This window comes from Periplaneta americana, chromosome 1 (assembly GCF_040183065.1).
Source record: "Periplaneta americana isolate PAMFEO1 chromosome 1, P.americana_PAMFEO1_priV1, whole genome shotgun sequence".
NCBI lineage: Eukaryota > Metazoa > Arthropoda > Insecta > Blattodea > Blattidae > Periplaneta > Periplaneta americana.
In genome coordinates, this window is record NC_091117.1 from 220,034,701 (window position 1) to 220,056,475 (window position 21,775).

Below are 21,775 nucleotides of genomic sequence, written 5' to 3' on the forward strand. Positions count from 1 at the left end.
GCAACATTGCCTCCTGTGAGAGTTGTGACAGTGATACCCACAATGCATTCCTGGTTAAAGAGTTCCATTTGTTCCTTCATGACCCAGGTTATGCTTCAACTACAACATTTATCAACCAGAATGCACAATCTACACTTATTATGTTAGTGGATTTATCTTCATTTGTTTCACTGTTTTAAGGGGAGGCAGAGGTGAATATTTCAAAATCCACAAATTTTATTCGATTTGTTTGAAATTGATCATGGATACTAAATATGTTATTAGTAATGAACATACCAAGTTTCAACTTTCTAAGTACAATAGTTCTGTAAATATTAATAATTTTATAAAACTTTATATCGTTTGATATAAGCTCCATGCACCATATTGTAAGAAATTTTCAATATTTCTTTTTATTTATATGTTCAGAGAAGGTATATAAATAATGATAAGTATTAGTTCATTACGGGAATAATATAGTAATACAGTTATCTTGGTTTTAATTTCATAATTTTAAAGGGCACAAAATCAAAAACTAGCATCAGAATATGAAAATAAAGATAATAAAAAAAGGAAAAAAAAAAATTCATTTTTTTCTTCAGTTTTGTTCGAAAATTTCACCTCTGCCGCCCCTTAAGAAGTTATGTGCATCTTAGGGAATTGCATTTGCATAATCATTTGTCATTTCACGTATGTTCTTCTTCACAGGTACAGACAAACTCCTTGAAGAAGGCGTAGTTGGAGGGAAGGAAACTGTTGTTGCTGACAAGAAAACTGTTGTGACCAAAGAAAGAAACTTGGTGGATATAGGTCAACCCATGCCAGACTCAGAACTACTTATTTCTCAAAATATAGCAAATATACAGCCTATTATTGAAGAAGTAAGTCCTATAAACTTTGATACTACTGTTGCAGCACAAGAGGTTACACTTCCGATTCAGTCACCATTAGTTAATATTGACGAAAAAAGTCGGCTGAATTTTATTGCCAAACAGCCCTTCGAGGAGAATATAAACTACGGTGGATTTATTGAATTGCCGATCGAAGAATCAAATTCATACAACGAAAGACTAAAGGAGATTAAGGTTGATATAAATCCCTTTATAACGACTCAAGAACAATCAATCTATCAACATCTTACACCTGTACCTTCAGAAATAAAATCCTATAAAGAAGATAAAGCTATTGCTGCAGAAGTGGTAAAGTCGGACATCTTAATTGATAGAAAACAAGATATAAAAAATATCTACGGAAAAGAATACGTAACAGGTATAAATTTGAAACCTCAAACTGTATTTAAAGATCGAGAACATTTCACACCTATCTTCTCAGAACCACTGTACTATGGAAAAGGAACACAAGAACCTTCATTTGATTTCTCTCCCACATCTGTCAACACAGAAATGAAAACGTTGAATGAAGAAAGTAATGTAACACCTTTTATTTTAAATGAAGGGAAATACGTTGATCATGAATATCTTACTGTTACAGAGTCAAGTTTGTATAAGAAACAAGATGACATTCCTATGAAATACACGGAACCATTTACTATAACTGACGCGAAAACGCCTGTGATTTCAGGAGGTAAAATTCTGAGCGATGATATTAAACCGTATATTGGCGGAGAAGAAAATATTGCAAAAGTGTACGATCAGCTGAAACCGGTGAGCGCGCATGATTATATAGAAAATACACAACCTTTAGAAGCAATCCAAAGTCGTCAGATTGCTTATCAAGAACTTCCTAAATTTGTCAAATCTGAATCAAAGGCCTACATGGAAGAATCTCAACAATTTACTGCATCTCAGGAGCAACCGACTGTTAATTATGAACTCAACCGTCCACTGAATACAGAAGATTCTCCAGTAATGTGGAATTACGCAAATCCGAATTTTGAAAGTAATTACCCATTCACATTAAATACTAATCAAGGTCAATTGTACGAATATTTTAGTAACGAACCGAAATTCATCGAAGAAAATAAAGTCCCATTTCCTTCATTTGGGCCTATTATGAAGCCTGCTACCAGTGGACTGAATGTAATAAAGCCCATTGTGAACAATGAGGTGATATCGATTCCTATTCAGATACCTAAAGTTCAAGGTCCGATTCCTAAATTATTCACTGGACAGAAAGAAAAAGTAATCGGTGGTGGTGTAAAATCTACAGAGAAAGTGGTCAAGTCTATTGTTGCAGATGAGAAGAAGATAGTTATTACAAAAGAAAAATTAGTTGCTAAAAATATTGAAAAAGTAATTGTTCAGAAACCAATACCTTTAGCAATAACAAACCCTGTCATCGGACAAAATAAATTGAAGGTGATTGGAGATTTAAAAGCGTTCAGTAAAGATAAAATCATTGTTAAAGAGAATATAAAACCACTTCCCCTACTTCAGAAACCAGAAATCACTAAACCAATACTTGTTCCTGTCAAGCCAGTGATACTCCCAAAAGCACAAAATATAATCAAAGAAATTGTTCCTCCCATTGCACCAAACAAAAATAAGTTGTTAATTGAAGAGGAGAAATCAGATGGTATTAATGAATTTGGTATGCTTCAGGAATTGCAGACTTACACTAATGAGAGAATCAAGTTTGATGAAAAAGTAAGATCTACTGGCACAATTGAAGAGAAATCAATTATAGGAACAACTAAACCACTAATTGTGCCGTTGAAGAAACCAGCTGCTCCAATCATCAAACTTCCAGTAGTTACAATTGGAGAACAAATAAAACCTGTTGATGTAACACACACGAAACCAATCACATTAGGAGAAATTAAACCCATTATTGCACCGATTATGAAGCCTCTTACTCCGACCTTTAAAGTTCCATTTGCTGAGACCATAAAACCTCTAATGACAAACGAAAATAAAATGGATATATTTTTGGAAACGAAATCCTACAGTAATGAACAATCCGTCCTTGAGGAGAACATTAAACCTTTAAAAATAAAACCTGATGAAGTAATTTACAAGAAACCAATCGCATTAGAAGAAATACCGATTAAGAAGCCTCTTGTTCCATTCGTAAAGTTTCCATTTGCTGAGACTGTGAAACCTATGATGACGAATGAGAACAAAATGGATATGTTTTTGGAAATGAATGCCTACAGTAATGAACAGCGTGATATTGAGGAGAAAATCAAACCTTTAAAAATAAAACCTGTTGTAATAGTTCACAAGAAACCTATAATATTAGAAGAAAATAAACCAATTATCATACCGATTAAGAAGCCTTTTACTCCGGTTTTTAAAGTTCCAATTGCTGGGACCGTAAAACCTATAATGACGAATAAAAATGAAATGGATGTATTTGAGGAACGCAGAACATACAGTGATGAACAGTCTGTTTTTGAGGAGAAATTTAAACCTTTAAACATGAAGCCCATTGAAATAATGTACAAGAAACCAATCACATTAGAAGAAAACAAACCCATTATCGTACCTATTAAGAAACATCTTACTCCACTTTTTAAAGTTCCAATTACTGAAGCCATAAAACCTATAGTGATGAATAAAGATAAAATGGATGTATTTGAGGAAATGAGAACCTATAGTGATGAACAGTCTGTTTTTGAGGAGAAATTTAAACCTTTAAGCATAAAGCCCATTGAAATAATGTACAAGAAACCAATCATATTACAAGAAAATAAACCAATTATCGTACCTATTAAGAAACCTCTTACTCCAGTTTTTAAAGTTCCAATTACTGAAGCAGTAAGACCTATAATGACGAATAAAAATAAAATGGATGTATTTGAGGAACTGAGAAGCTATAGCGATGAACAGTCTCTTTTTGAGGAGAAATTTAAACCTTTAAAAATAAAGCCCATTGAAATAATGTACAAGAAACCAATCTTATTAAAAGAAAATAAACCCATTATCGTACCTATTAAGAAACCTCTGACTCCAGTTTTTAAAGTTCCAATTATTGAGCCAGTAAAACCTATAATGACGAATAAAAATAAAATGGACGTATTTGAGGAACTGAGAAGCTATAATGATGAACAGACTTTTCTTGAGGAGAAATTTAAACCTTTAAACATAAAACCAGTTGAATTAATTTACAAGAAACCAATCATATTACAAGAAAATAAACCCATTATCGTACCCATTAAGAAACCGGTTACTCCGGTTGTTAAAGTTCCAATTGTTGAGGCCGTAAAACCTATAATGACGAACAAAAATAAAATGGACGTATTTGAGGAAGTGAGAACCTATAGTGATGAACAGTCTGTTCTTGAGGAGAAATTTAAACCTTTAAACATAAAGCCCATTGAAATAAAGTACAAGAAACCAATCTTATTAAAAGAAAATAAACCCATTATCGTACCTATTAAGAAACCTCTTACTCAAGTTTTTAAAGTTCCAATTACTGAAGCCATAAAGCCTACAATGAGGAATAAAAATAAAATGGATATATTTGAGGAACTGAGAACCTATAGCGATGAACAGTCTCTTTTTGAGGAGAAATTTAAACCTTTAAACATAAAACCAGTTGAATTAATTTACAAGAAACCAATCATGTTACAAGAAAATAAACCCATTATTGTACCTATTAGGAAGCCTGTTACTCCGGTTGTTAAAGTTCCAATTGTTGAGGCCGTAAAACCTATAATGACGAATAAAAATAAAATGGACGTATTTGAGGAAGTGAGAACCTATAGTGATGAACAGTCTTTTCTTGAGGAGAAATTTAAACCTGTAAACATAAAACCAGTTGAATTAATTGACAGGAGACCAATCATATTAGAAGAGAACAAACCCATTATCTTACCGATCAAGAAGCCTCTCACGCCATTCGTTAAATTTCCGTTTGCTGAGACCATGAAACCTACAATGGTGGATGGAAATAAAATGGATATATTTTTGGAAATGAAAAAATTCGGTAATGAACAGCCTGTTGTTAAGGAGAAAATCGAACCTTTAAAAATGAAATCTGTAGAGTTAGTTCACAAGAAACCAATCATATTAGAAGACAGTAATCCTAATATTATACCGTTTAAGAAGCCTATTATTCCTGTTTTTAAAGTTGCAATTGCTGAGAAAGTGAAACCTATAATGAGGAAAGAAAATAAAATGAATATATTTGAGGAAATTAAAACCTACAGTAATGAACAGTCTATTGTTAAGGAGAAAATTAAACCATTAAAAATAAAACCCGTTGAAATAAGTTACAAGAAACCAATCACATTAGAAAAAATTAAACCCATTATCATTCCGATTAAAAAGCCCCTTATTCCGGTCGTTAGAGTCCCAGTTGCTAAGACCGCAAAAACTACAGTGACGAATGAAAATAAAATGGACGTATTTGAAGAAATTAAAACCTACAGTAATGAGCAGTCTGTTGTGGAGGAGAAAATTAAGCCTTTAAAAATTAAGCCTGTTGAAGTAGTATTCAAGAAACCAATCAAATTAGAAGAGAAAAAACCCATTATAATACCTATAAAGAAGCCACTTGCTCCATTGAGTAAAGTTCCAGTTGCTGATACCGTGAAACCTATAGTGACGTATGAAAATAAAGCGGACGTATTCGATGAACTCAAAACCTACAGTAATGAACAGTCTGTTGTTGAGAAAAAACCAATAACGTATGAAGAAATGAAACCTCAATTCTTTCCTGATGAAAAGAAATCCTTCAATATGTTTGATAGAATGTCCTTTTATCCAGAAGAGAAACCCATGATGTATGATGAAAATAAATACGATTACTATAAAGAATACAGGACACCGGACAATGAGCAAGAATACTTTGAAGAAAAATATGAACCCTTCGAAATGAATAGGGAGCCATCATTCATGAACGAAAGAGTACCTTTAACTTTGCCAAATAAAAAACCTGTAAATATTCCTGAAGTAATTCCTGCCGTAAAAGAAGTTAAACTGCAAAAATTTGCATTCCCTCAAGAAGTGAAACCCGCTGTATTACTTACTAAGAAGCCAGTAACTCTGCCTAATAAAATTGAAAACATAGAAGGTATGAAAAAATTTCAAGACCAGGAAATACTTGGAGTGAAATTTAAATCCTTCGAAAATATGAATAAGAAATCAATTTTAACAGAAGAAGTGAAGTCATCAATTATACCAGAAAATAGACTTGAAATCTTACCTAACCCAGTACAGGTTGTAAAGATCACAAAGCCATTGAAACCTATAATTTATCAAGAAATAAAGCCTGTACATATAAGTAATAAAGCACCTATTCCTAAACAGATTAAAACATTTGTAGAGAAGCCAAATAAATTAGATGTATTTGAGAACGTCAAAACATACAGCAACAAACAGGTCTTCGTAAAAGAACACATAAAGCCTTTCAAAGTGTTAGACGAGAAAAAAATATATGAAGGTGGGATTAAGCCTTTAATTGTGCCTGATATTAAACAAACAATTTTATCTCAAAGAAGGCCGGTTCCAGAATTAAAATCATCAGAATCAGTGATTGATATAAAAATGAAACCTATTATATTACCTGTGAAGGAACCTGTGCCACATCTAAAACATGAACCATTTAAACACGACATTATTGGTAAAATAGAACCCATAACAAGTCCAGTTATAAAGCCCATAATATTTCCTCCCAAAATCAAGTTTCTTAAGGAAAATAAACCCTTAAAATCTCCAATAATTAAGGAAATTAAACCAGTGGCAACTCTAGTCACGAAACCTCTCAGTTTACCTGTCAAAGTATCCGTCGTTGAAGAAGCAAAACCGTTATTTTTAGAGAGACACAACGCCGGTATGTTTCAGGAATTCAAAACTTACAGCAATTCGCATGCTACTGTTAAACAAAACGATAACCCCTTGCCTGAATTTGAGGAGAAACTACTGAAGGATCAACATCTGGGACAGATTCCAATTAAGAATAAGTTCTTTGACGATTCAAAATCATTAAATTTACCACAAATACCTACTTTTAAAATTCCATCCTTTACACGTACAGATAAAAAGATATTTTCTGAAACCGTGGGAAAGGATAAAGAGGATATGTTTCACAATTTGGAGGCGTACAGGGACGAGAAATTTATTATAGATAAGATGAAACCACTAAATATAGATGAACCTAGAGAAAATGTTGAATTCGCGAAACCAATTTCCACACAAATAGGAAAGGATGTAGTACTTCCACTAATAAAGAAACCTCAATTTCTAGTGGCAGATATAAAACCATTTGTCATAAGTAGGAAAGAACAGCACCCAATAGGTATAGGAACACAGACTGTAACTCAAGATGTAAAAAGCTACATAAAAGGAAAAACTGTGTTTAAGGAAAAGTTTAAGCCTTTAACTGTCGTTGAACAAATGCCTATCGCAAAAAAACCAAGTATATTGCCTCTCCCATATATTGCTACTATGCAACGTATCAAACCACCAACAATAATTAAAATAAATCCCCTACTTGAGACTAAAATTAGTATTACAGAGAAGCCTACTGGTCCAGCTAAAATCATAGCAGCAGTTCTCAAAGAAAGCAAGACACCCAAAAATATAAATATTGTTATAAACAAAAAAATTAGACCACTAAATGAGCCAATTTTAATTTCTGAACAGAAGCCCATTTTTACAAAAGTGCCCGAAGTTCTTGGAGAAAAGTTAACACCCTTAATCTCAGGCACAGAGAAGGCTACAGTTGTGAAAGAATTAAAATCAATTGAAAATAAAAATATAATCACAGAAGAAATAATTCAACCTATAAACACTTTAAATATGGAATCAAAGTTAAACACACTAAAACCAGTCAAGGTTGAACATTTTAAAAGTTTCAATAAAAACAAGGAGAACATGGAGGAAGAAGTAAGCCCCTTAGATGTGTTTTACTCAAAACTGCAATTAATTCAGGAAAGTGGTCCAAGTCCTGATTCAGGTAAGAAGCATTTAATCTTTGAGGGAATAGGTAAAGAAAAAGAGCATCAGAAACTACAAATCGTTCATGAAGCCAAATCTTTCTTCACTGACCACAGAAAGCAGAATATAATTAAGGACTTTAAGCCAATTACTGAGAAAATTATAGCTTTAGATGGACACAATGTTATGAATAAAGAAGAAATTAAACCTCCCACACCATTCAAAGGTGAATGGCAAATATTTCACAAAATGAAACATATTACAGATCATAAAATGAAACCATTCAATAACTTTGGATTGAAAAGATTCGCGTTGAATGAAGAGCATCCTGTCTACGACCATTATGGAAGCGGAATTTTGGAGGACGTAAAACACGGATCCGCGGATCGTAAAATTTCAATTGTAAGCAAAGGTCCAAAACCCATATTTGTGGGTGGAAAAGTAACCTCACTAATCAAAAAACCATTGCCAATATTTTTCGGAGAAAATAGAGGAGCAGTACTTGACGATTTACGACCTTTAGGATCTAGGACAGTGGAAGTGGATAACAAAATTGAGCATTTCGATACTTTTGAAGAAAAATCCCATTTACTCAATAAACCAGCAAACATATACGATATAATATCACATTTGCACAATGCCACATCAAATGCATTTGCTTCGCGATCAGAGGTTTACCACGATATAGGACACTTTGAAATACCTAATAAAGGTGATGCTATTAAATATGAAGTTAAAACGGCAACAAGACATGAAAAACCACCACTTCTTTCAAAGGTGCCAAAACATGAAACTGAGAGCAAAGCAATTGTTTTCCACAATATAAAATATCCCCCTGCAAATGAACGTAAACTAGAAAGTCTTCAAGAAATAAAAGAATTCCAAAAAGAGAGTTCAATCTCTCACGACCACATTAAACCTCTTACTGTAATTGAGAAGTTAGAGACCCATCCAGACAAGACAGATCTTATAACTAGTTCTAAACCTATAATGCTGCCAATTATAAAACACACAGTTGTGGAGACGAAGCATCCAATCGTGGAGATCAAACATGTAATTATGGATACGAAGCCTTTAATTATAGGACACCGACAAACCAATACTATTTCAAACCTGAAACCTGTTTTGAAGACAGTAGAACCATTGTTGCTATGGGAGGATAAAGGTGTTAATCTGGAAGATATGAAGAGTATGAAAATGTATTCTCAACAAAAGGATACTTTTCTACAGAAAACTAAACCCATTCCTTTAATTCAAACAGAACCTCTTGTCTCGAAAATAATACCTCCAAAAGAAGAGGACAATGCTTTTAAAAACATTAAGCCCCTACTAATAGATTCTAAAGTGCCTGTATTTGAAGATACTGTACCAATGAAAAATCCGATAACTGGAGTAAATAAGAACATTATCACTGGTTTTAATGATGTTAGAGTTAATGAAGAACTGAACACATATACAAATAAGGAAATTATTACCCAAGATGAATTAACACATTTTAGTAATAATCAGAAGAAACATGTTGCAATTCCCGAAACAAAGCTTGTAATTACGCCAATCAGGAAGGGTATTGTGCTTGAGAAACATGTATCAGCTCCAATATCTATAATTAAACCTCTGCCAAAACTTCAAAACCCAGTAATTCCGCCTATAATAAAACATATGGTTCTTGAACACCATGCACCAGTTGTTATGGAACATAAAACACCAATATTTGTCAAGGATTTAAAGCCTTTACCAGAATTTCATAAACGTTTAACAGTACCAATAAAGAAGGATATAACAGAAGGAAAGCTTGGGCCCGTTATTGTAGAAGCTAGAGTTCCAGTTATACTTAATGATATAAAACCTGAAATAGAATTTCACAAACCCGCGATTGTACCAGTAAAGAGCCGTATGGTACTGGAAAGATCAAGACCAGTCATAGTGGAGCCAAATTTACCAGTCTTTGTTAAAGAAACTAAGGTTCCACCAGCGCCACTAATTGTGCCACTCAAGAAGCTGACTGTTTTTGGTAAACCTAGGCCAGTAATTGTGGAGCCAAAAGTGCCCATTATTGTCCAGAACATCAGACCTATACCTAAGCCTGTAATTGTTCCGATGATAAAGGAGACTGTATTTGAAAAACCTAGACCAGTCATAGTGGAGCCAAAAGTGCCCATTATTGTCGAGAACATCAGACCTATACCTAAACCTGTAATTGTTCCGATGATAAAGGAGACCGTATTTGAAAAACCTAGACCAGTCATTGTGGAGCCAAAAGTGCCCATTATTGTCGAGAACATCAAACCTATACCTAAACCTCTAATTGTCCCAATGATAAAGGAGGCTGTATTTGAAAAACCTAGACCAGTCATTGTGGAGCCAAAAGTGCCCATTATTGTCGAGAACATCAAACCTATACCTAAACCTCTAATTGTTCCAATAATAAAGGAGGCTGTATTAAAAAAACCAAGACTAGTCGTTGAGGAACAAAAAGTACCCATTATTGTTCAGAACATTAGGCCTATACCTAAACCTGCAATTGTGCCACTGATAGAGGAGTCTGAATTTGAAAAATCAAGACCACTCATTGTAGAGCCAAAACTACCCATTATTGACAAAATTATCAAGCCTGAGATTGTTCCAGTGATAAGGGATACTGCATTAGACATACCTATATCAGTCACTGTAGAGTCAAAACTACCCATTACTGCTCAAAACATTAGACCTCTACCTAAACTTCTCATTGGAGCAATGAAAAAGGAGAATATATTTGGAAAATCTAGACCAGTCGTTGTAAAGTCAAAAATACCAATTTTCATCCAGAACCTTAGACCTATTCCTAAACTTGAAATTGTCCCAATAAAAAAGGATATTCTACTTCAAAATACTAAACATATCATGATGGAACCTAAAGTACCAGTAATTGTCCCACATACAAAATCTGTGAATGTTATTCATGAACTGAAGGGTTTTAATGAATTTAAGTCACATCTAGCTGAAGATAGGACTAGAGAAATTAGTGAATTTGAAACTGGCAACAAAGAAAAGGCTTCCATTACTGAAAATATGAAACTCTTGGATGTATCTATAAAACCTATACTTGACGAAAAAATGTCTATTGTTGTGCCTACGAAAAAGGACTCAATTTTAGAAGAGGTTAAACATATATTCATCGATAGCAAAATACCTCCTGTTGTAGTAGGATCAAAGCCTGCATTATTAACCAACAGAAATATTATTGTTAAGCCGAAAGTAATTGGAAAGAGTGAAGTAAATGCGATCGAAGAATCGCAAACATATAGTGACCAAAAGGTAATGTTCAACGAAAAAATTAAATCTTTACATCCACCTGGAACCAAACACATCGATGGAGAACTACAAGAAAAACCAATGAAACTGTATCATCAAATAGGTTCAAAAATACCTATTGTTGGACATCTGGAACCGAAAACATTCCAAACAAATACTTATAAACTCCCAGATTTATCTTCTATTGTAAAATTGGAAAAGCATTCAGCCGCTCATGAACATAAAGATCTAGATGTACTGGCTAAATTCAGATTGCCTGAAGATAAGACTTCTTTTCAACATGCCCAAGAACACATAAGTCCCAAAAATATTAAGGAAAGCAGACTATCATTTGCAGAAGATTCATTACATGATAAGAAGTCATTTGCTTATGAAGATTCACAAGCACATCAGTTTGAAGATAAACATGCCCCACACTATGATAACGCCGAACATTTTCAACATGATAGTAATGAGTATCACGACAATGGAGAAAAACAATTTTTCTCTCACGAAGCTAAATCCATGGGTTTTGAAAGACATGATTCTGACGATTATCATGATAATGAATACAATGAGAAGGCTGTTCATCACGATAACACAAAATACTCAGAACCACACATGGATGTACATAAAAGTGACTTCACTGATTACGAAGGAAGATCATACCATGTAGGTGACACCAAGGCAACCAGTGTTGAAAATTCCAAATCATATGATGACGGCCACAAGAAGACAGTGGTCATCGAGACAAAACCACACAGTATTGTACAATTGAGAGATCTTGTTTTCGGTGGCCTAAAATCACTTAATATTGAGCATAAGGATATTCTTGAAATTCCAAAGGCTTTAGCCAAAATGAAACAAATTTACACTCAGAGCCAAAAAAAGGGTGGAGACAGGGAGCAAATAAAAATACACATCAGAGATTCAGGTGACCACGGAAATGCAAACAAGTTGCAACGTGCACATCAATTTCAGAACTTTCGTATCAAAGAAGCTGCATTTGATAATATAAAAGACTTCGTTTACAGCATCAAAACACACGGTTTCAAGGATTCAAAAGCTTTCGGTGTTCATAAGAAAAATCAAGGGATAGCGCATGGTCTTGCAAATTCGGTATCTTTCAGTCATTACGACAAAAAAGAACTGAAGCCAAACCTTTTTGAAGATATGAAGTACCCAATTCACATCGAGGAAAAAGTTGTTGGTCCTAAATATTCTTTTGGTAAAAAGAAAAGTTACACTTATGACTTCACAAAAGATTTAGGGCATGGAAAAGAATCAAAGTATGGAAAGAAACAGAGGTTCAAATTCGGGAAGGTATCCGAGCATGGCTATGACAGAGGAAAAATGAAGTCTTTCGTTGAAGGACATAAATACACTTCCAAAAAGAATGTTGGTCATGGAGATTTGAAATTTTATGAACTCGGCGAGAAGAAAGGAGAAACAGTATCCGACAACATTGGTTTTGCTGCTGGAAAGGCTTTCGACATTGAGAAAGGAATAGGTAAGTTTATATTATGTTGCAGTAAACTACTATTATATTTGCAGGGTGATTCAAAGTAGCTGTCAAAATATGAGATTAGGTCAGAATGATATCGAGTGTAGAAATTAATGGAATGAAGTACACTCTTAGTAGGATACTAAATCATTTTGAGAGAGAAGGAAGTTATTCTTCATATTATCAAAGTTTAATTCGATTTTGCAACTAAAATGTGCCGTTATTTTCAACTTAGATTCATTCCTACATTCTTTAATTCATTCATAGTTTCTTTTGCCTAAGGCAAGTCTTTCAATGCAAACCCAGCACTCTCCAATGTTCCATATTTTCCACCTCCCTCTTCGCTTCCGTCCATATTATCTTAATTCTTGTATCTTCTTCTGCTTCGAATTCTTTCCCGTTCACCATTCCTCCCAGTGGATCTTTCAGTAGGCAGTTTCTTCTTAGTCAATGACGCCGACAATTTAATTCTCTCTTCCCGATTACGTGATCAGTTTCAGCATTATTCTTTCTTCATGTTTGCAGTTTTTCTTAAGAAAATTAATGCGATAACTTCACGTTCCTTTTCAGCATTGTTATTTCTTCAACCACTTTTTCTAGTATAACTTCACGTTTGCAGTCTCCTTGTCAAAAATAAATGTGATAGCTTCTACAGTAATATCCCCACACCACTATCTCTATCGTATCTTACAATAAATAAGATAGCCTGGCGTGGAGGTGAGAAGAGTGGATTAATAATAATAACATAAAGGCTTAAGGGGAGAGGATGGTATTTTTTTTACTTTTTCCTATTTGGTGTAAAATAATAATTTTTTGTATGTACAGAGCGCATAGCTGTGGCAACTCAACCAAATAAATATATTTTGAAAAAAAATTATTTGGGGGCCCAAATTTGAAAATTATATACCCAATGCAGGATTGTACTAAAACCGATATATCTAAACTGTTTTTAAAGATAGATTCAAACAGTTTTTTGCAATGTATTTGCAAAAGCATTTTCTACAAACTGTCTTAAAAGAATTTTGTAAAATAAACAATTAAAATTTAATAACAATTTTCTGATTTCCTCTTTGTTGCAAACAAACAGACGTATTTTTAAAATGAAATCAATTAACAAAATTCTGTTACAGAGAAAAGTTTCCTAATAGTCTAAAGAATGTGTGTTCTAAATTTCATGCATGTATTTTTAATAGTTCAGGAATTATATCCATTTTTGTCTGGCAATGTAGCAAAAAAAATGAAGTTACTGGAAACCGATAAAGAGGGCGTGTGATTTAAAAATCCATAGAGCAGGAAGTTTAAAAATGGCGTCTCAACATCCGATAAGGACACAAATATCCACAAAATGTTACGCAATGTATTTCACACATATCAAAGTGTATTTTAAAGAAAAAAAAATTTTTTTTTTTTTGAAAATTTAATTTACCGGAAACAACAATAAAAGTGGGCGAGTGATTTAAAAATCCATAACGCAGGAAGTTTAAAAATGGCAACTCAACATCCGATAAGGGCACAAATACCCACAAAATATTATGCTATACATTCTACACATATCACAGGGTATTTTACAGAAATTTTTTTTTTATGTACTCATTTTTTAACAAAAAATACCATCCCCTCCCCTTAATATAAACTACGCAATTAAGACCACGAATTATTTCATAACATATTTCCTACCGCACGCCTACATATAGACTAAACTGTGCCAGTTACTGAAAGTCATTTCCAATCAGTTTTAAGAGCCTACATTGCAGGAAAATATTTCCTGAAACCGTGATGTACGGAATGGTAAAATATCATCGGTACTTGACAAAGTCAGGAAAGTGAGGTAGCGGCTCTCATCTTGCATAATGTTTTAATAAGTTCATTTCGAATCTAATCTCAATTGGGATACATTTATTAAATATACATATAAGAAGGCATTCAGCATTCTCCATTCTCTAAAAAGATTGTACCATTATCCATATACATTAAAAACAGACGCTGGTACAGACACTCATTCTACCTCACTTCGATTATTGCGACGTTTTGTTCAGTGATCTCAGGATTGATTCCGCTCAGAAACTACAGCGTGTTCATAACGCGTGCGTCCGCTTCATTTGTAATGTTCGATATTACGATCATATTTCACCTTCTTTCCAGAAGTTGTCATGGCTTAGGTTACATGAGAGGAGAAATCTGCAGTCACTTATTATGCACACTTCATCCCCCTCTTATTTATTCGGCCGTTTCCATACTCTCTCTCGGTATCATAATATTAATACTCGAACACAACATAATAACACGCTAGAAATTCCACTCTACACATCATTCTATATTCCTTATCCTTCTCCGTTGCTAATTCTCATCACTGGAATTCACTACCGCCTGAAATCAAGGGCTGCCGAACCTAGAAATCTTTCGAATCCAAGTTAGAAAATTATCTTATGATGAGTTGCCAAACTATCTTATTGTTATGACAAGTGTTGTACGTGTATTTCATGTTTCCACGTATTCACTATATTTTTTATAATCCAGTGATATTTATTTTATTTCATCTATTTTTGTTTCATCATATTTCCCGATAATGGTATGTCTATCATGTAATAACTTCAGCTACTTATAATCATAATTTTCCTTGCTGTGTGTACCTAATAAATATTGTGTCCATTCTATTTTATCATTATTATTATTATTATTATTATTATTATTATTATCATCATGACCATCATCATTATTCTTATTAATGTCTCATATTTTCATTCTTTGTATTTCTAATTTATTTTGAATTACTGTTCATATTTTATTATGTATTTTCCTTTCTTTCTATATGTTATATATTATGTCTCATTTATACTGCTTTGTTGTTCACATTGTATTATGATTATCTACTTCATTTTGTGTGTGTGCTATATTTTGTAAATTTGTAGTGTTTTTTTGTATCGCAGTTTTACTCTGGTTAAGTGTTAGACAAGGCAATATAACTTTAACTCTGCTAGGTTAAATAAACCATTATTATTATTACTATTATTATTATTATTATTATTATTATTATTATTATTATTATATTATTATTATTATTATTATTATTATTATTATTATTATTATCATCATCATCATCACCATTATTATTGTCTCATGTTTTCATTCTTTGTATGTCTAATTTATTTTGACCTGTCGACCTGGTTGGCAAGTTGGTATAGCGCTGGCCTTCTATGCCCAAGGTTGCGGGTTCGATCCCGGGCCAGGTCGATGGCATTTAAGTGTGCTTAAATGCGGCAGGCTCATGTCAGTAGATTTACTGGCATGTAAAAGAACTCCTGCGGGACAAAATTCCGGCACATCCGGCGACGCTGATATAACCTCTGCAGTTGCGAGCGTCGTTAAATAAACCATAACATAACACTCACATATTTTGACCTGCTGTTCACATTTTATTATGCATTTTTCTTGCTATATGTTATATATTATGTCTAATTTCTACTGATTTGTTGTTTACATTGTATTATGATTATCTACTTCAGTTTGTGTGTGTGCTATATTTTGTAAATTTGTAGTGTATTTTCTTTGTATCGCAGTTTTACTCTGGTTGAGTGTTAGACAATACAGTATAACCTAATCTCTGCTAGGTTAAATAAACCATTATTATTATTATTATTATTATTATTATTATTATTATTATTTCATGTTTTAAATTTTATCTGCAGTTACTGTGTTTCGTAACGAACCCATGTCAGAAAGGGCCACCATATAACCTTTGATTTTATCTAAAAATGTGAAACGTAGTCTTAAGACCTAGCCCGGAGATATTCACATTATTCTGACAAGCGTAACAGACAGATACGTACGCAGATATATAGACAGGCAAAAAAAGGCAATCAGTTGGGTAATCTATCTGTTTTTTTAAACAAATTTTAATACTTTTTTCTGTAGTAAAATTAACGGATAAAGGTTGGATTTATAAGTTCCACCCCAACCTATAATATCATACATAAATATAGATAGAAATAAAGCTAAATAAATTATACGTAAACAGTTAACTGACAAAATATGTCTTAGGACAACAAAGTAACATAATGTTTTACGTACTTTATTGCAAATATAATGAATATGATTATTCCAAAATTATATTACTATTCTCTTTGAGAATTTTATTATTTTATCTGCTCTTAAAATAAGTGATTTGTCTTTTCCTTTACAGAGAAAATATTCAGAATAGTGCTGTGAGATCTACAGATAAGTATCAGGTAATGAAAAATTATATATAAACTTATGGATGTCTTATATTAATATTACCGGTAGTTTTAGAGTTTCCTCCGTTTGTATGTATGCTAAGTAAAGTGTGTTCAATTATATGGCAATGGACAGACAACTATATTAAAATATATATAATTTTCCTGTTAATAATAAGAAAATTAAGTTTAATTCAACTTAGATCACGTTAGGCTGTTAAGGCGATTGCTATATTCGTATACAGTGCAAGGGGATCGATGCACCAACATTTAAGAGGTGATTCTACATGCTAAATATAACAAAATTTTTATAGCACTTTTCCTTCTATGAAGCACAGTTAAGCTGGAAAAAAAAAAAACTTTATCCAATGTGTTCTATTGCAGTAATAGCCCGAGAGAATTGGCTGTTTGCTATATACAAGGAATTAATAATCTGAATAATTATTATCCCTCTAAACTTTTTTTTTTTTTGGTAAATAAACCATTTAGTCATGAATTTAAATTGAATAATTGCGCAAATCGTTAAAATAAATCTTGCAACGCAGCGCTTTGTCGTGTCTCACCGATTAAGTACAGCAGATGGAGAGAGGAAGGTAAAAGAGCTTGAAGTAATCGGACTTCTGGTTGCAGCAAGAGATACCGCTACTCTCTTCATGAAAGATGTGTTTAAGAGGCTTGGAATACCTACATCTATTATTCCGGTTGTAACCTTAGCTGCATTGAAAGGATCAATTTCTCTACTAAAGCATCACCTATATTCGAAACCAGACTAAGTTCATTAGCATTCTTTACTTTTTTGTAACACTTACCTCTCTAAAACTAGGTATATTTCCACTCATCTCAAAATGTATTTGCAGCTATGTACTTGTAGGAGTTTCATTGTTAAAACAAAATCAATTGTTCAATGAACTTGTAAACATTTATATGATTAAGTACTTTTTGTCCCTTGTGGCTGCTCACGAATTGTGAGAAGATTTATAAATTATAAATTATAAATTTACTGTTGTCAAATGTTTCATAAAAACATAACGATTTCCTCTAAAACGGTGTATCTCAGAGTAAACCTTATTTAGATTTCTAAATCTCTCCTCATGATCTATTACCAGCTATATTTTGATGAAGAGATTACAATACACCCTGTAGATATTGCCATTGAAATATTTCGACAAACTTTGCAGGATTGTAAAATATTACAAATTTAATGTTTTAATTTTTAGTCGAAATCGCGTTCCTACGAAGCTTTCATAGGGAAGAAATTTTCTCATACAATTTCGGAAATTATGGGACCAGTGCCCACCATTCAACGTGATGAATTTTGGGAGCTACGATAGGTAACCAATTCCAGTTTCGGAAAGAAGTTATTAGGCTGGAGGATCATATTGTTGACCACGCGATACCCCTCTTCTGCATGGATAAATTTTTATTCGTCATTTTACGTCACTTTATCAACAGCTATGGTTATCTAGCGTCCAGGTATGCTAACCATTACTCCATGGAGGTGGGCTGGATGGAATATCCTTCATCTCTACTAAGTCATGTGACCCTTCGTAGACTGTTCACACTATGGATTGGATTTCACTCTGTTTCTTCACGTTTTGATATGAAAACTGCATTAAAATACAACACAACCCGAAAGGCACAAAACTTCTCCGGTTCTATACTCTTCTTAGTGTATCATACAATTTATTTCACTTATAACTCTTTAAGTAAAATGTTTTAACGAGAAGTTTTGGGTAAAAGTTAAAAATGTATCTCAAAAGCTGGGTAAAACCGAAGTCATAGATTTTTAGTACGTATAAAACCTTGACCGTAACAGAGGAGTGCAGGTTAAGTTGTTCTGATATTTCTAGTGTACCGTACGTAGAATTTTTATGTTGAGTAGCAATCCAGTGCTTTATTGAATAAATTACTACTAGCATTTGTCAATTTAAAATCTTGCTTAGATTAAAGTCCTCTAAAACTGAACAATGTTTGGGGAGGCAGTTCATAGAATCTGATAAGAACATTGCGTTGAAGAGTAATAATTATTTATCCAACAAGTGGATAATCTTGGTCATTATGGCATGAGTGAATGTTTGTCGCACGAACGATAGTTAGTGTGACAATTTTCACGAGATTATCCTCGAGTTAGATATATCACTTTATGGCATCTCAGCATTATAAACTGTAGGAAAGAAATTATGAAACAAATTCAGTTGGGGATCTGTAGCTGAGAAATTGTCTTCATATTTCGTATCGGTTAGTTGCGCCTGGTTTGACACTGACTAAAGAGGAATGGATGACCTTGAAGGTTATGTTACAAATGTTTCTTTATTTTGTTAATATAGTTTCTCTGAACCACAACTGTTTTATGTGATATTACAAAAGTGATACAAAATTGTTAAAGATTGGAAATAAATGATACGTTACCTTGTGTCCTGCATTTCATTTCTTGTTACACGGGGCGTAGAAGATATTCAAACGAGTTGCATGCATCCCGAACCAAACGTTCCGGTATTACGTCATTGTTTTTATTTGCACGCATGCCATAATAAGCCAATTATGAACGATATTCGATGTAGTAAGCTTATTCCTTTGCTGTGGTGTGCCAGAGAATCAGTCCTATTCCGAGGCTTATTTGAACGTTTCGTAACAAGCTGTTTTTACGGTGATGGGTTGTTAGCATATAGAGTGTTAGTTTAGAGGCCAGAGGGAAAAAGACCTCTGGGGAGGCCGAGACGTAGATGGGAAGATAATATTAAAATGGATTTGAGGGTGGTGGGATATGATGATAGAGACTGGATTAATCTTGCTCAAGATATTGACCTATGGCGGGCATATGTGAGGGCGGCAATGAACCTCCGGGTTCCTTAAAAGCCATTAAGTAAGTACAGTAATTATTCGATGTAGTAACAGCTTGTTTATAATGCTAGGATGGCATAAATGATATTTTAAGATGGTATTGATTGTTTGTTACACAAAGCGGGAAACATTTTCAGTACTCTATATGAAAATGGTGAGTATCAAATTAATTAATTAATTAATTAAATTATAATTCACAGAAGGAGATGCCGGAGGATGAGAGGGGTTTGCGCGGTTAAGCGGCTGATTTGCCAACCGATAGTTTCAAAAGATTCTCACTCTAGTTTCAATTAGTAGTTAGAGTGCACTTAAAAATTACTGCATATCACAGCCACAATTATTTTAAATGCATATATGTTTCTTGGTCCTTTTAAAGGTTCTGTAAAGTGTATACCTGATATCTATATAGTATAATATTTTCTCTAAATTGTTTAACGACACGTTAAAAGTGTTAACATTTTAAAAAAGGGTTAAGTACCTTAGGCAGACGGCCAGTTTCGACGCCAGTTCTGCGTCATCTTCAGTGTCCTACGAACTACTGATGTTACTGTTGATCTTGCATTCTGCCATTTGCATTCGTCAGTTGCAGCGGTGGGGGTGTGTTGCTCCTATGGTGGGGGGGTGGTTGTTTGTTTGTTATGTATCATGGTATCGAGTAATGTTGGTTATTGAACTGTAATTGTGTATTAAGTATATATTGTGGGTATGTCATTGTATGTTTATATATTTCGTATTGTTCTAAGATGTTTAACTGTGTACTTTTTGGTGTGATGTGTAAAATTTCCATATCTGTTTCTATATTATTGTAGTCATGGTTATTATTGATAATGTGTTCTGCGTAATTTGATGTGATGTAGGGTTTGGTTATAGCTTTAATGTGTTTTTTACATATTTTTTGAAAGGATCTTCCTGTCTGTCCTATGTAAAAATGTGGGCAACTATTGCATTTTAGTTTGTAAACTCCAGTTGAATTATATTTATTTGAATGTTTGATTGATTATTTAGATATTTCTCTGTTGTATTATTTGTTTTGTATGCTATCTTGTATTTTAGTTTTCTGAATGAAGTTGCAATTTTGTGAGTATTGGTATTGTGATATGTTAATGTTATGTATTTATTCTCACGTGGTGTTTGTGTTGGTTTGTTCTGTTTTTCTTTTGCCTTTTTTATTAGTGTGTCTATTATGTTAGGCTTATATCCATTGTCTTGTGCTATATATTTCATTGTGTTTAGTTCTTCAGTGTAATTGTCATTGTTCATTGGTTTGTTAATTAATCTGTGTGTCCAGTCTCTTCTGGTTTCCTGTTTTGGTAGGGTGTGTTCATGACAGTCTCGAAAAGGATGTGTGTTTTGAAATTCATAACGAACTTATAGAACACTACCATCAAGAAAATTACTTCACATACGACAACAAATACTACACCCAAACTGAAGGCCTAAACATGCGATCACCCATCTCCAGCATCCTAGCCGAAATTTTAATACACAGCATAGAACAGACACACCTTCTAAACAAGGACAACAGCAAACATGCTGACAACATCATATAGATTATTATGGAATTAAAGGTGTTGCACACCAATGGTTTCAATCATATCTAATAGATAGGAAACAGAGAGTTGAAATCAATACAACTATGAAATCTGCATCGGCATGGGGAACTATTAATAATGGAATTCCTCAAGGATCAATATTAGGTCCCCTACTTTTTCTAGTGTTTATACATGATCTTGGCCCCCTAATAAAAGATGTAGGTCATCACATATTATTTGCAGATGACACAAGTACAGTAATTACAGCCAATAATTCCAACACATTCCAATCTTTAACAGAGAAATTTCTCTTCAAAATATGGGACTGGTTCTCAGTCAATAAATTGGTATTAAATTGTAACAAAACTAACATGATTCAATTTAAATCCTGTCCAAATGCAACCTCGCAAATTTCTAGAGCAATAATTAATAATAGATCCCTATTAGAAACAACAACAACCAAATTTCTTGGCTTAAAAATCGATAATGTGTTAAATTGGAAAAATAATATTAAAGAAATTACCCCCAAACTAAATTCAGCTTGTTTTGCTATTAGATCTATGCAAAAGATAGTAAATATCAATACCTTCAAAA

The 21,775-nt window shown here is 33.4% G+C and overlaps 1 protein-coding gene across 2 annotated transcripts in view; it reads left to right on the top strand.

Moving 5' to 3' along the window:
- The first annotated feature begins 774 nt into the window (after window positions 1–774).
- LOC138708224 (titin-like) overlaps window positions 775–21,775 on the top strand; it is a 352,135-nt gene continuing 331,134 nt past the window's right edge. For both annotated transcript variants that reach the window (XM_069838569.1, XM_069838559.1), the window contains exons 1-2: window positions 775–12,603; window positions 16,778–16,823. In XM_069838569.1, coding sequence (XP_069694670.1) covers window positions 798–12,603; window positions 16,778–16,803 — 11,832 coding nt within the window. In that variant the 5' untranslated portion in view covers window positions 775–797 and the 3' untranslated portion in view covers window positions 16,804–16,823. The remainder of the gene's footprint in view (window positions 12,604–16,777; window positions 16,824–21,775) is intronic.